This window comes from Rousettus aegyptiacus, unplaced genomic scaffold, assembly GCF_014176215.1.
Source record: "Rousettus aegyptiacus isolate mRouAeg1 unplaced genomic scaffold, mRouAeg1.p scaffold_m13_p_5, whole genome shotgun sequence".
In the NCBI taxonomy this organism is placed as follows: domain Eukaryota; kingdom Metazoa; phylum Chordata; class Mammalia; order Chiroptera; family Pteropodidae; genus Rousettus; species Rousettus aegyptiacus.
Window position 1 is genome coordinate 106,255,669 of NW_023416308.1, and position 15,510 is coordinate 106,271,178.

The 15,510-nt window shown below is 38.7% G+C and overlaps 1 protein-coding gene and 2 pseudogenes across 1 annotated transcript in view; 2 read left to right on the plus strand and 1 right to left on the minus strand.

The window, feature by feature from the left end:
- The window catches only part of HSD17B12 (hydroxysteroid 17-beta dehydrogenase 12), a 125,942-nt gene that overhangs the window by 67,588 nt on the left and 42,844 nt on the right, over positions 1–15,510 (plus strand). Inside the window, exon 4 of the mRNA XM_016146840.2 lies at positions 8,351–8,458. Within this exon, the coding sequence (XP_016002326.2) occupies positions 8,351–8,458 (108 nt within the window). The remainder of the gene's footprint in view (positions 1–8,350; positions 8,459–15,510) is intronic.
- LOC107511891 lies at positions 640–4,500 on the plus strand (annotated as a pseudogene).
- Positions 7,227–7,335, minus strand: LOC118603118 (annotated as a pseudogene).

Sequence of the window (15,510 nt, forward strand, 5' to 3'; positions counted from 1 at the left end):
TGCCTCCCCTCTTCTCCCACTCCCTACCCTCTGGTTTATTGTCCATGTCCATGAGTTTCTTTTTGTTTACCCTGTTCATTTGTTGCTTTTAGGTTCATATCCCACATTTAAGTGATATCATGTGATTTTTAGCTTTTTCTGTTTGGGTTATTTTGCTTAGCATGATTATCTCGAGGTCCATCCATGTTGTTGCAGATGGCAGTATTTCATCTCTTCTTATGGCTGAGTAATATTCCTTTGTATACATGTACCACAGCTTCTTTACCCAATCATCTATCGTGGGACACTTTAGTTGCTTCCATCTCCTGGCCACTGTGAATAGTGCTACTATGAACATCTGTGTGCAAATATCTTTTTGAATATGGGTTTTCAAGTCTTTGGAGTAAATACCCAGTAGAGGGATTGCTGGATCCTATAGTAGATCAATTCTTATTTTTTTGAGGAACCTCCATACTATTTTCCATAATGGCTGTACCGATTTGCAGTTCTACCAGCAGTGTATTAGGGTTCCTTTTTCTCCACATCTTCTCCAACATTTGTTATTACTTGTTCTGTTGAGTATAGCTATTCTAACAAGTGTGAGATGGTATCTCATTGTGGTTTTGATTTGCATTTCCCTAATAGCTAGTGATGTTGAGCATCTTTTCATATATTTGTTGACCACTTGTATGTCCTCAAGGGAGAAGTGTCTGTTCAGGTCCTCTGTGTTATTTCTTATAGTAATAGAATTCCTGAAGGTTAGCAAAGCTTGAGGATGGGGCCCTCAGCCAACGAGTGACTCCAGGACTTCTAACTGCATCCCATGCTTTTCAGACTCACTCTGTGTCTTGGTCGGTTCTAGCTGCCCTCACAAAATATGATAGTCTTGGTATCTTAAACAATAGACATTTATTTCTCACAGTTCTGGAGACTGAGAAGCCCAAGATCAAGGTCCTGGCAGGTTCAGTTCCTGGCGAGGGCACACTTCTTGGCTTGTGGATGGCTGCCTTCTTACCGTGTCCTCATGTGGCCTTCCCTCGGTGGTGCGTGTGGGGAGAGAGAGCCCTCTGTTTTCTACTTATTATGAGGAACTAATCCCGTCATGAGGACTAATCCTGTCCTCACCCTCATGATCTCCTCTAAGCCTAATTACCTCCCAAAGGCCCCACCTTGAGATGCTATCATATTGTGGGTTAGGGCTTCAGCTCACACATTTTGTGGAGACACAGATGTTCAGTGCCTAACACTTGGCCTCCATCGTATTAGCAACATCACTTTGGAACCCTAAGTATAGTAATGTTAGGGATTTTTTTTGCATTTTTTGCACCTCAAAAAATAAAAGTTAGATATTTCTATGAGAAGGCTATTCCATACCACCCCCCCCCCAAGTGTAGAAAATACACATTCTTTGAGAATTTCTTCAAAAGTGCCTTTTCTACGATTTGAAGGCGGAGCTGTCTTAAACATCTGTAAAAGTGGTTCTGGCAACACCGTGTGCATCCGTGACACTGGAGTGCAGGTTCAGCACATCGTGGAAAACATTCTCGCTTCCCGAAAAGGCTTTCACAGAAATTGCCAGAGAAGTGGGAGAGCGTGAAACTCGTACGTGAAAACTGAGAGATCAATTTCCCTTCCTGTCTTTGATTTGTCAGCAGAACTAAGCCAAAGAAGTACGCACCACTAGTCAGAAGAAAAACGAAGCAAAGAAAATCCAAAAACAAAAAGAATATCATCAAAAGCAAAAGGGGAAGAAAAGAAACAGAAAGGTTATGAAACAGGCTAGAAAGGCTACATCAGCCCTAACTACAGAGGAGGAAGCCCCTAAAACGAGTGATACTCCAGGACCCTGAACCCCAGAAGAAAGAGACCCCCAAGTTTGCGATGAAAGAGACCTGCAGAGTAAAAGTCCAAAATAGAGTGCAAGACAAATCTGAAGAAGCAATTCCACTATTGGTCCCAACAGGAAAGTCTCCCACCAAAGAAAATGTAGAGATACAAAAACATGCCACAGGAAAGAAGTCTCCACGAAAGGGGCCTGGTCTCAACACGCATCATGCGAAGAAGAGGAAGGTCTTCACAGCTTTGGAGACCCTGAAAGGGACAGAGCGCAAAATCCCAGGGAAAGGCCCAGGGAAAAGCCAAGAATCAAAGAAGAGTCAGGGAATGAAACTCTCCCTTGGGGAAAAAAGGCCCAAGTCAGACACCTAAAAAGCCAGAGGCCAGGTTCTTTACCGCAGCTAATAAATCTGCAAGAAAAGCTCTCCAACACTCAAACAATGGTCCAAAAGACCCAAAGTGCCCCAGTTAACCTAAAACCAATGACTCAACCGGGGGGAAACATTAGAGCTGCCCAGGTATTTTCAAAAATATCTGGGTCCTGATCCCCATCAATGACCTTCTCTAAGAGCGAGGCCTAGACATAATGTTAAAAAAACCTCCACAAGTAATTCTGATATATGTTCATGAGTGTAAGAAACAGGAGCTTGAATTCATTTTAAAAATTGCTCTTCTGTTTATTTATAGAGGGAAAATACAAAAAAAAATTAGAGAAAGTACAAAAGACGCATTGTACTTTATATATCTTAATATTATAAAACATTTTATATGAAAAGAAAGGTGTTTAAAAAACTTGTAATACATTTTTATAGTTATAAATCGAATGGAATGAATTAAGATTTAAGAAGATAAAATTGGTAGGCATTGAATATAGTACTATTTTTCCAAGAGTCTCCCTTTTCCCCCTAATTACCATTTTCAGGACCTGGGGATAGAGAGAGTGGTCCACAACCAAAATGTCATCAGCCTTCAGCTCCATGCCCCATTTTAAGCTCTCGGAGTACTTTATTCATGAGACTGGATGGTTTCTAAGGTTTCTTATAACTCAAAATGTTTCTGTTTCTATGAGAATAATAGTGTCTACGTAGGACAGATCGAAGAACTGAGTTGTTTCTCAGTTTATCCGAGTGGTATTCCAGTGAAGGACCCTGAACCCCAGAAGAAAGAGACCCCTTCGTCAGAGAAGCACCTTATGTTACCGTGATTCATGTGGACGTTTCTTATCTGCATGTAGTTTTTTTTCTATAGTGAGGAATTTAAGAAGTATCGATAAGATGATTTTAATAAGTCAGCTATGTTGGCCTAGATGTATTTACTCATTTAACAAACATTTGAGTGATGTCTGCTATATGCCAGGCACTGTGCTAGGTGTTGGGAGTGTAAAGACGACAGAGAATGATTCATGTTTATTAGGAAATAGAGGCTCTCTAAATAATACACAATGGTAAGTACTTAATAGGGTCATAGGGAAGCTTCGTCTGTAGGCACATAGCTGAGGGAGTGAGTAGTTTTCCCTTTGGGGAAATGGGAATCATGAAAAGGCAGTCCACAGAGGTGGTGACACAATTTGAATCTTAAATGATAAAAGTTCTAATTTAGAAAAAGATGGGGGAAGGGTAATATAACAGGAGTTTCATAGTGGTTAGTACCAGAAACTTAGGGGGAGAAACAGATTGTCTATTTGGAGCAGATGTAGGGACAAAGGAGAATCAATGTATTATTGTTGGCTTTTATTAATAGAAAATTCTAAATAATGCATGAGTTTATGTAGATAAGACCTGTTTTCTAGCATTCTCAGATCTAATATTTCCAGATATCTAGGAGGTGGGGAAGGCGAGGGAATGAAGAAAGTCTTTCTTCCATGATCTCTAAAATTATTCTTAGAGGAAAACTGAGATGTCCGTTTGTTGAGCAAAATGAAAATAATGATGGCCGGACTTAAAAGTGTGTTAAACATAAGGCTATTCTGAATGTTCCTGGCCTTTCTAGGTTTGAACCTAAAAATATATTATTAATATATTATTAAATGAAATATATTATTAAAAATATATTATTAATTTTCATGTTGAGAGGCGTTTTAGCAGCATCTTGAGAATACTTATGGGTACAGTTCCTTTTCTGTCAGTTCCAGACCTGACTAATTGAACTAATTCAGGAACTTCTGACCAAAAAGCAGACGTGTGACTCTAGGAATGGAGCACCCAGGCCTGGAGGTGATGGAATGGCTTGAGACAGTGAGGATATTCATTATGTAGCTTGCACTACCTTGCACTGCACATAGAGCCTTGTACTACCATATAATAGCTCTATGGTTATGAGTAATATTTGCTTTCTGTTATTCCACAATTGTGGTTATGTGGTTTTCAGTGGAATAGTAGATAAAGGGGAATGAATGGTAACCATCAGCCCAGCTATTTCTTAGCCTCATTCCCTACTATTTAAACCAGAGTTGATTTTCTTCTTCCATTTCTAGTGAGTTGACTGCCTTAAACAGCTCATAACAATCATCACAGTATTTTGGTCTTAGCTACAAGGCTGACAGACAGCAGGCCAAGACCATCTCAGACTCATTTCAATCTGACAAATGGGAGGGGGGGGCATGATTGTATTTGGCCACAACTCTAAGTTGCAGGATACCAGCCCATCCAATTTCAAACACTGAATGATTTAAATCAATAAGAATAAGCAACAGTATTATCTTTACATAATGGTCTATAATCTAATAATGGAATTCCTTAGTTCTTTAATTTCTTTAAGAATTTACAACCACAAGATTTTTACTGTGAGACTTTGAATAAATGGAGAGGCTGGAAGGAATGTCACATTTTCTTTCTTCATAAATTTAATTGAAATGTTTAATGCAGCCCTAATAAAAACTGAGACTAGACAAGTAAGGATAACCAATACACTTTTGAATAATAAAGGAGTCGTGCACTACCAGAAATATTAAAACTTATCTTAAAACTAGAATAATTAAAATGAGGGCATTACGAAAGAATAGAAAAATAGTTTAATAAACAGACTGTAATTTGGGAATCAGAACCTGGTAGGTACAAGGTGTCGAATGGCTTTATATTCCCCCCTTGATCGTCGGATGTGGATGTCATAGGAAGGGTATGATCTTGGTTCAGGCGACTCAAGCTGAGGGACTCCCCAAAGGGGTTGACACCTGAAAGCTGTCTGCTGTTGATACTCCAGGAGCTGGGGCAGCCAGAAATCTTTAAAGCGACAGATGGGCGGCTCTCCTCTTCCAACTGCAAGCTTCACGTTCACTCGTTTATATATTATCCTATGTACTTGTGGGGTATTGATTTTAACTCATCACAGCTCCTACTCTGGCGGAAAGACTCAACGGAGGCTGTCATCCTTTCGGCCTTTGTCGTGGGCAAGGTTCCGAGTACTGTACCTCTCCAAAGCCTTTGGCGAAGTTCCTCCTCCCCAGCAGTGGGCTCTTGCTGAGTTGTGGACTGTGGCGGTCTTATGAAGAGCCTTGGGTGTGGGAGGTGGTGAAGGTGGAAATTATGTGTATGTGGTGCTATATTATATTATGTGTCTATGGTGCTCACTTCAGTTCCGGGTCCTTAGTACATCCTTGTGCTGATGTCTAAAATTAGAGGATTCTCGTTCATCTGGCTTGGCTTCTGTGGGCAGGGTCAGATGAGGGCTGCTGAGCAGTGGGGAGGGGGGAAATGCCTACATTATTTCCCTGGGTCCTAGCAAAGCAGCTACCTCCCACTTCAGCCTTTAAGAACACCCGTCGTAATTCTCTTAATTGCCTGGGCCCAGAGAGAGGCGTCTCCTGGGACATATACAATATAATAGGGACTTCCCATTTCTACGTCTGACATTTGCTGTCTGCGTGGGATGTCCGAAATGGCAGTGGCCCTCTTGAAACCAGGAAGGGGGCCAGCCTAAGGGAATAAGAGAGGAAGGTGGAAACACCCTGGGTCCTTTGTGACATTCTTGAGCAACTGAACAAAACAGACCCAATTCCTTGCCTTAACAAAGCTTGATTCTAGTGGGTTCAGGTAACAACAAACACGCATTATTAAAATACACAGTGTATTACAAGAGGGCGAGCGTGACGGGATAAAATAAAGCAGGGAAAGGGGACAAGCAGTGCTAGGGGAGGAGTGGTTGCATTTTTCAAAGGATGGTCAAGGAAGGCTTCTCTGAGAAAGTAACATTTGCTTAAAGACCTGACAGAGATAAGGGTTGCTGAAGAGCATTTCAGACACAGGGAACAGTAAGTGCAAAAGCCTTGAGTGTATTTGGAGAACATTCTGTGTTTAAAGAACTGCTAAGGGCCTCTGTGCCTAGAGTTTGGGAGCAACTGGGAGAGTAAGTAAGTGGAGATGAATTCAGAGAAGTATTAGATTGTTGCCAAAAGATTTTGGCTCTTACTTTAAGTGAGATGGAACCCTTGGAGGTTTGTGAGAAGGGGAGGGACGGGATCTGATCTATGTTAAAAAAAAGAGAAGGCACACAGCAGAGGCAGTGAAGATAAGAGAAAAAGGTAGTGTTAAGTGGACTAGAACTTGATTCGGGGTCATCAGAATTTTACTTATCTTCAAAAACTTGCTTCAGAAGCCATTTTGCTTATTCTAATGTGAACACAAAGAGCTTACTTGAGGGTTCTTATTAAATAACATTGTTTCCGAAGGATCACTGAGTTTTGTTTTGTTTTGTTTTTTATTTTTTATTTTTAGCAGCATATCTATACCAGACTCCACAATATAAGTATAGTTGTCAAATCCTGTGAGATTTAAAAGAGTAAATTTGATTCAGGGATTGTGAGGTGGCTTTTATTACAGAGAGAGAAATTTTCCTAAATGTCAGTATATGGTGCTAGTGTGACAACGTACTTTGCTTTCCCAAAATAAAGAGATGTATTTGGCTTATTTTATTCTTGAATAAAATTTTGCATTTAATAAAATGTATCCTTCAACCTTTGATTTTTTTTTCTTGTGAATTTATGGCTCTAATAAAAGGCAGAGTTCTTGTGGTAAATTTTGTGAACCATTTATAGTTAAGACATGTTGGACTAGCTTTCGTGAGATGACAGCGTTATAACTGGCTCTGCATTACATGAACACACATAATAGCTCACTTATACTGGAATACTATGTCATTAACAGCAGATAAGGGATTTTCCAGGGCAGTTACGATCTTCTCTAGTTTACTCATGGATTCCTACCTAGGATCAATACTTTTCTTTGAGGCTAAGAATCAGTTCTCCTGTGAATCAGCTCTTTGGTTTTAGACATAAGTCCTTTTAGATCAAGCATGGAAACCTCCTTCGTGAATTAATGCCGCACACTCTGATGAATCAACATTGACTTCGAATGAAGAAAAATTTATTTTGGGGAGCTGGATTTTTTAATTCCTCCTTCCCTCCCTCCCTCTTCTTACGCCTACAACACCTGGTCTTCCTAGGAGGTCTCCCATCCAGGTACTAACCGGGCCCGACCCTGCTTAGGTTCCGAGATTGGGCACATTAAGGGTGGCATGGCCGTAGAAAGAATAAGCTTTCTGCACCCGCTGAACTGCACTTGGTGATGTGAGAGTAGGGTCAGTTGAGGAGAGGAAGAAGAAACTCACATTTATGGAGTGCCTCCTCTGTGCCTGCAGATAACACTTGAGCCTCACCTCATAAGCTGGATTGTATCACCTTCCTTTTCACAAAAAGATGCTGAGCTGCGTAGGGGATGGATATATGGCAGTCAGAGAGGAGATGTGACTCGCTCAAAGTCATTTAGCAAATAAGCGTGGAAATGAAATTGATACCCGTGTTTGGGTGACCTCACAGTCTGTGCCATCTTCTCAAAGGGGCTCACTAGCGAAGGTAGAAGTAAACATTAAGCGTTACCTCAAATGAGATGAGTTTTGTTTCTCCAGGGTCTCATTTCTCAATTTGTTAATTCCATGAGCCCTGTTTGGACCGTAATAGTCTTGTGCAAAATAGAACACTGAGGTCTTTCTCATGTCACTTTGTAGCTTTATTACTGTACATTTTGTGTGGATTTCTAAAATATAGTGACTATAACTATTAACCAAGCTCCCAAATTCCAGTATGATCGTATTCATTTTGTCTTCATTTTAATAAGATAGAGTTTTTGTTTTCGTATTTCACATTTTCAGATATTTTACGACATAACTTCTTCCTGAAATTATAAAGCAATTAAAATCGCAAAACCAGTGATATTTAAAGGGTAAATAACATTATGATAGGAATCGTATTTTATTATTTCTACCTAGGGGCCTAAGAAGTGGTCATTATTGATTTATAGGAGGAGGACTGATTAAGGAAAACTCAGCCAGCTCTGTGACAATGTTGGAATTCTTATTACAGAAATATTGGGTTGACTCTACGTCATCTTTTAGGTGGTCTCATAATTGCTTAAAATTATCCTGCTCTAAATTTCATATCAAATTGGGGGGAAAGAGTTCGAAGGGATAATGTTATCAAATGCTTTAATCTTAATTGCCATTTATTAATTGTTCTCTTTCTCTCCATTTGTGTTTTTTTCCCCAGGAGAAAAATTCAAAGTGGAAACAAGAACGATTGCTGTTGACTTTACATTAGAAGATATTTATGATAAAATTAAAGTAGGCTTGGCAGGTCTTCAAATCGGTGTTTTAGGTTTGTATATCTTTCACATTTATAGATTCTTCTTGCATTTATTGTTTGACTTTTACTATGACGGCATGGTTTCTTTTTGGTTGTTAGGTGTTCAGTTGGTAAAATTGTCTTGTTAATACAATGGATCTTAGATGATATTAATTTATATACACTTGAATCTTTGTGGTTTTAGTTATATTTTGGTTTGTTTTCCCTGCCTGCTTTATTTCCAGTCTCTCATTCTTTCTGTATATATTTAGAGATAGTTATAATAATCACTTAAGGTGGGTGATGCTTACCCATATTTACAGATGAGGAAATGAAGTCTTAGGAAAGCTTTCCTCTGCCTTTTGTTCACTATCACCCCCTTCCCCACAGATGCCTTTTTAGACATTATTTTTCCTGATCTTCTCTCTCATGAAATTTTAATACTACAGGTATACCGTACATCTCGTTTGTGTACTGTATGTATATCTGTGCTTTGTAAATAAAAATAATAAGATCTTATACTCTCCCCCCAAACCAAGCTTTGTCTTTTTGGGGGAAACATCACCCCATTTGGAAGAGTGGCTGAGGGAGCTTAAAGACTTGCCTCAGGTCACATAAGATGGAGTGGCGCAGCGGGGATTCAGCCCTCTTATTTTTTTCCAGGACTACTGCTCCTTTTTGTTACACCTGAGCTACCTTGCTCTCATTACCAAACACAGATGTTTTTGCTGAGATGTGCAACTATTGGACCTGGTTAAGGAAAAGATTCACCAGATTTTAAGGGAAAAAATAGGCTTTGAAAAGTTACCCACCATTTTTTGAGTCTTCTCTTGAAAGAAACAGGGCAGGTAGTTCAGAAAAACTTTGCTTCTTCACTAAACCTCTTTATTCCACTGCCAAAGTTGGTGTAAACCTGGTAATTGCCATCGTTTTCTTTATTGGGCTCTAAAAGGAAGAAAAACGAAGAGAAAATACTTGAAAAAAGTTTCCTAACATTTCTTTAGTCAAGACCCCAGCTCACTTCCTTGTACTATAAATGGATTGTTTTATTAGTTTCTTCTTAAGTCAATTTAAAAAAAGGTAAATACCTATAGCCCTATACAGTGACCTTGGACGTGAGGTTAACCCTGGCTTTGACATGCCATTTTTTTCAGCTTCTGCCTGGTCCATATCACAGGTCACCATACCCCACCTCCCCTACACTGCTACTCTCCTACTTATGGGAGCACCGATAGCAAAATATGAATGTAAACACAGGTCAAGTTTTTGTGTTGTGTCTACTTGTTCTTTTCTAACACTTACCATATTGCCTGGGGTCTTTCCCAGCTTCCTCTCTCTTATCTTAGATCTGGAATTCCACTAACAAAGGTAAAATTTTCAACTTTTTTAAACTTACGAATCAGTAGCAGCTATAACTTATTAGGTTAGACACTTCCGTAGTCCATCCTGACCCCTTTCAAATCAGTCATGGACTGAAGAACGAAGCCCGGCTCAGGCCGAGAGACGGATGGAAGAGCCCTAATGAGAGGAGACTTAGCTTCAACGTGTGTTCTTAGAGAAACACTTTCTTTCAGAAGTAATTAATAATTGTTCTTAGCCTTACATACATTTTAGCTGCTTTTCACTGGATAGCTTTGAAACTATAGATACTCAGGGACTATGTCACTGAAGATGAAAAATGTTGGGCATCAGGTTGCTGCGGGCTGAAGGGTTTTTAAAGGCACTCTTCATCAGTTCTTTCCTGACTCAGTGTATAGAAGGTCTACAGTGTGAGCTTAGGCACGAGAGATAGATCCGTTCAGGATGAGAGCACAAGGCACATGATTCTCAAGCATGTTTTCCCACTTCTAGAATCCTAGGATTTGTGTCAATACATAAGCATTAATGTTAAACATAAGGATTGATATTAGGCCACATATGCCAATGGAAGCATTGTTTTTATAGTCCAACTCCTTAATAAATTACAGCCCGTGAGTTAGTAGTTCGTTCCTTCCTTCCTTCCTTCCTTCCTTCCTTCCTTCCTTCCTTCCTTCCTTCCTTCCTTCCTTCTTTTTTTCCTTTCTTCTTTCCTTCCTTCCCTCCCTCCCTCCCTCCTTCCTTCCTTCCCTCCTTCCCTCCTTCATCAGTGAACTAGAGATAAAACAATGAACAAGAAAGCATCTGACTTCATGTAGTATACTATTCTAATAGGGAAGACATCACTGAACAAAAATACTTATCTGTAGGATGAGCATTGAGAAGGAATGGGCAGGGTATAACAGGTGTCTAAAAGGGAAGAGGGGATTGATACAGGAAGAAACAATAAGCCAGTGGGGTAGGAAAAAGGAAGACTAAAGAAATATTTAGAAAGTAGACAAAGCAGGATTTTGTGAGAGATTATAAGTGGGATGAAGAAGGAAAAACTCATGGATGACTTTCAGGTTTCTGGCGTGAGGGTCGGTATAAATAGTGCCATTTACTCAAATGGGGAATCCCGGAGAAGGATCCTTTTTGGGGTTCCTCTAGGATGTCCCAGTGGGGTTGTTAAGTTGATAGTTGCCTGCATAGATCTAGGTTTCAGTAGAGCTCTAAACTAGAGATAGAGTTTGGAGATGAGTCATATATGAGTAATAATATTGAAACAATGAGACTGGAGATAATCCAAGGAGAATGTAGAGAATGTAAAGAAAAAAACTGAGGATAGAGCTCTTTGTAATCAAAAGCAACCTGGAAAGAAGGAGGCATCATTTTTTGCACAAGTTCAGCGCTGTCCAATAGAAGTATAATGTGAGCCAAATATGTAATTTTAACTTTTCTAGTAGCCACATTTTTAAAAAATGAAGTAACAAATGAAGTTAATTTTAATGTATTTTATTTTAACCCACTATATCCAAAATATTATTACTTTAGCCTATAACTCATATAAAAATTATTGAAATATTTTGCATTCTTTCCCATACTGTCTTTGAAACTAGTGTGTATTTTGCGTTTATAACATAGCTCAGTTATGACTGGCTATGTTTGAAGTTTTAGTAGCCTCGCGTGCCTAGTGACAGACATCTAGCTGTAGTTCATCTTGACTGTCTCTCGTCTTCAGTTTGTGTGAGAGAACCATAAATATAATTTCTAGATTTTTCTTATGCTTTGACAGGGTTTTCAACCTGAGGCAATGTCTGGCAATGTCCAGAGACTTTTCTGGTTGTCAGTGATTGAGGGAGGAGGAGGAGGAAGTCTGTTGGACCCTGATGCGTAAAGATCATGGATGATGCTAAACATCGTACAATGCACAGGACAGACTCCCACAACACAGAATTATCAGCCTGAAATCTCGATAATGCTGGGTTAAGCAGCCCTGCTTGAAAGTTATAACATAATTAAAGAGCTGTTATTGCAGTACTTACTGAGACAAACACACACGCATATACAAACTCTATTTTTGTTTTCTAGTTGGTTACAGATCAATAATAAAAATAATTATAGGTAATGTTTGCATAATCCTTCAAAGTTTACAGCAGCACTTTTACATACATTATCTTATTAACTGGCTATATGTTTAGTTTTCTTCCTACTCGGGCGACAGCTGTCTCCTTAATCATAAGCTTTGCATAATTATTATTGACAGTTATTAGCATATATCTTATACTTACATTGCATTGTAATTTTAGTTTGTCAAGATTTTGAGGGAACTATTAAAATACCTTTAGGAGCTAAATTTTCTTACTGCTCGTCGTATTTCAACTCCGACTTATAGTTCCTTCACCAGGGCAGGCATAGACGTGCAGGGAAGTTAATGTTTTCGTTTTCTTTTTCATGATTAGCTGGGTCTGTAGTGCCTTCACCCTCTCTTTTCCCTCTCTCCTCCCGATCCAGATCCCACATACACCTGCCTCTTCCTAGGAAGTGGGAAATAATCTTATTCTCCTTCTTCCTCTACTTAGGGTCAGTCTTACAACAGTCCCTAAAATGCTAAACATGTAGATTGGTTTCTAGTAAGATCTAGCAATCCCATATTACAGTACGGAAAGGAATTTTTTTCTACCGAATATTAATGAAACCAGTAATGACAAAGAGAAAAATAAATCACCGAGGTACACTCCATTTGTTTGAATAGCATTAACTACCAAAGTGTGGTCGGTGCTTAATAAAGAAAATTAGTATTTTCAAAACTATAAAGGAAAATGCTAAAGCCCTTTGTCATGAGAGAAACATCAAGTTTTCAATAAGATAAGTGGAAAGAAAACAGCCACGAATTGTGTGAATTTATTCCGAAAGGTCACCATAACTTGATAAGACTATAAATGCGTAAGGTTGAGAAACTGGGTTCTTAACTCTGTTATGTAAAATAAGTAAGCATCTGCTGTCTTCTGGCAAATGCCAAGAAACACAGATTTGAGAAAGCTTAAAAAACTTTAACTAGTCAAAGAAAATGACATCAGTCCTGCTTTGAATAAGCAAACAATTGGTTAACAAAATGTAATGTTTACTTGATTCCTCAAGGGAGACTTGGAGGACTTTGCACAATGCATTGCTGGGAGGTGTAATTTACCAAGGCCAAAGGAGTAGCCTTGGATTTCAAGTATATCACAGATAATACTTTTGTCAAATTCCACTACTATGACTTTTTAACTTCTAAAAAGTGACATTTTTATTCTAGAAGAAAAAATAGAAGGGTCCACCTAAAAATTATAATCACTTAGTTTGTGATTTATTTGAACATAAAATCAACCATAGCTTTATCAAGCTTTTAATGCATCTTATCCTAGACCAAGAATTTTCTCATGTGAGTGCTGTCAAAGTCTTCTCCGCCCATACTGCCAAGGTTGATGTCAGCTGCAGAAACAAGAAACTCATTTGGTATAGGGTGACCTGTGATGCTGTGCTGACTTAGTTTATTCAGCCTTATTTATTACTTTTAAAAAAACAAGATTCATCCTAGTAAATTTGAAGATCTAATTGGCTTTATTAAACACTTCATGAATTGGGCAGCATCCCATGTAGCAGCTAACAGGGCTCTGAGGGATTGTACAAAATGGAAGGGTTTTATGGGAAGAGGGATGGGACAAGGGAGCTATTAACAAAAGAAAAAAGGATTATTTTTAGACCAGGACTTCTACTTTTGGGAGGGAAGGGAATAGCAAGGGTTCTTATCATGCAGGTTACCTCTTTTTATTCTATTGGGGGGAGGAATGGAGAGGACCCACCTGACCAATTACCTTACTGATGTTTGATGAGAAAATTCCAGACTCCATAATTATGATTATTTCTGGGAAAGGCCGAAACAGCAGGTAGGTCAGGAATTAAAAGTAGGTTTGGTATTCTGGGTTTTATCACAAGTGATGTCATTTCGGGTTTTCTCTTTAGCATTACCCATTGACTTTTGTCTATTTGTATACAATGCCCATAATTTTGAGGCATCGTTTTAATAACAGTATGTATAAATAATAAAAATTAGTGGATTGCAACGAATCATTGATTGCAAAAGCTGATATAGACCTTATTCTCTCTCTTTTTTTTTTTCTATTCCCTTTATAGAGTGATTACTTGCTCCATTAATGTGCTTGTTGGGTTATTTTTCAATTAGTATCCTTTTTCCTCAGCCGAATGCAAAAACTTTTTTTGGTTATCCTTGCTCATGCAACCTTAAGTATTATGGGAAATACTTGGGAAATGTTCATGTTCCATTTTTCTCCCCTAAAACCTAATATTTCCCAGAATGTTTTGGGTTGGAGAATAGCTATTTGGGAATACACATCTTTTTTTTTTTTTTTAATTTTTATTAAGTTTGTTGGGGTAACAATGGTTAATACAATTATATAATTTTCAAGTATACATTATAATTTGACATCTATATGTTCTATTGTGTGTTTACCACCCAAAGTCCAGTTTCCTTCAGCTACCATATATTTGACCCCCTTTACCCCGTCCATCTCCCCCCTCCTCCCTACCCTCTGGTAACCACTAGTCTGTAGTTCATGTCCATGAGCCTCTGTTTGTTTGTCCTGTTCATTTGTTGCTTTTAGGTTCATATCCCACATATAAGTGATGTCATGTGATTTTCAACTTTTTCTGTCTGGCTTATTTCACTTAGCATGATTATTTCAAGTTCCATCCATGTTGTTGCAGATGGCTGTATTTCATCTCTTCTTATGCCTCAGCAATATTCTATTATACATATATATGTATATATATACCACAGCTCCTTTAGTCAGTCATCAATCATAGGCCACTTTGATTGCTTCCATGTCCTGACCACCGTAAATAATGCTGCTATGAACATCTGTGTGCAAATATCTTTTTGAATATGAGTTTTCAAGTCTTTGGGGTAAATACCCAGTAGAGGGATTGCTGGATCCTATAGTAGATCAATTCTTAGTTTTTGAGGAACCTCCATACTGTTTTCCATAATGGCTGTACCAATTTGCTATCCCACCAGCAGTGTATGAGGGTTCCTGTTTCTCCACATCCTCTCCAACATTATTACTTGTTCTATTGAGTATAGCTATTCTAACAAGTGTGAGATTGTATCTCATTGTGGTTTTGATTTGCATGGGAATATGTATCTTAAAAAATAGTTTGAGCGAAGATGAAGATTTAAGATCAACTGTGTCTCTATTAAGTTTTCAAATTTACTTAACAACAACAACAACAACAACAATGACAACCCAAGGGTATTATTAGCTACATGGGCAAAAGGACCAGTTGGTTTCCAACTGCATAATTAATTGGGTTGGGGTCCAGAGTTGGCTTCCTTACAGTTCAGTCCTCAGAGCATCAAAGGAAGAGGAAGTAGATGTGGACCTGGGAGAGGGATCCACAGGGCTGCAGGAGCTGGGCTGAGGAAAACTTTTTCTAGGATCTTGGGGCAGGAAGACACTTGAGCATACCAGAAAGTTATGTGCTCCCAGTTGCATTCGATGAAGGAAGTTACAAGGAGAAGATTCTGGCTTCTGCAGAGGATTTAGACATATATAAAGCTACAGATTATCTTGCTAGTCTTGGGAATTTTACTAATTAAAAATAAGTTTTAAATTGTCTCCTCTCGAATTGTAAATATGTCTGAAAGGGCCAATAACATCTTTATTTAAATCTTATTGAGATTAGTATAT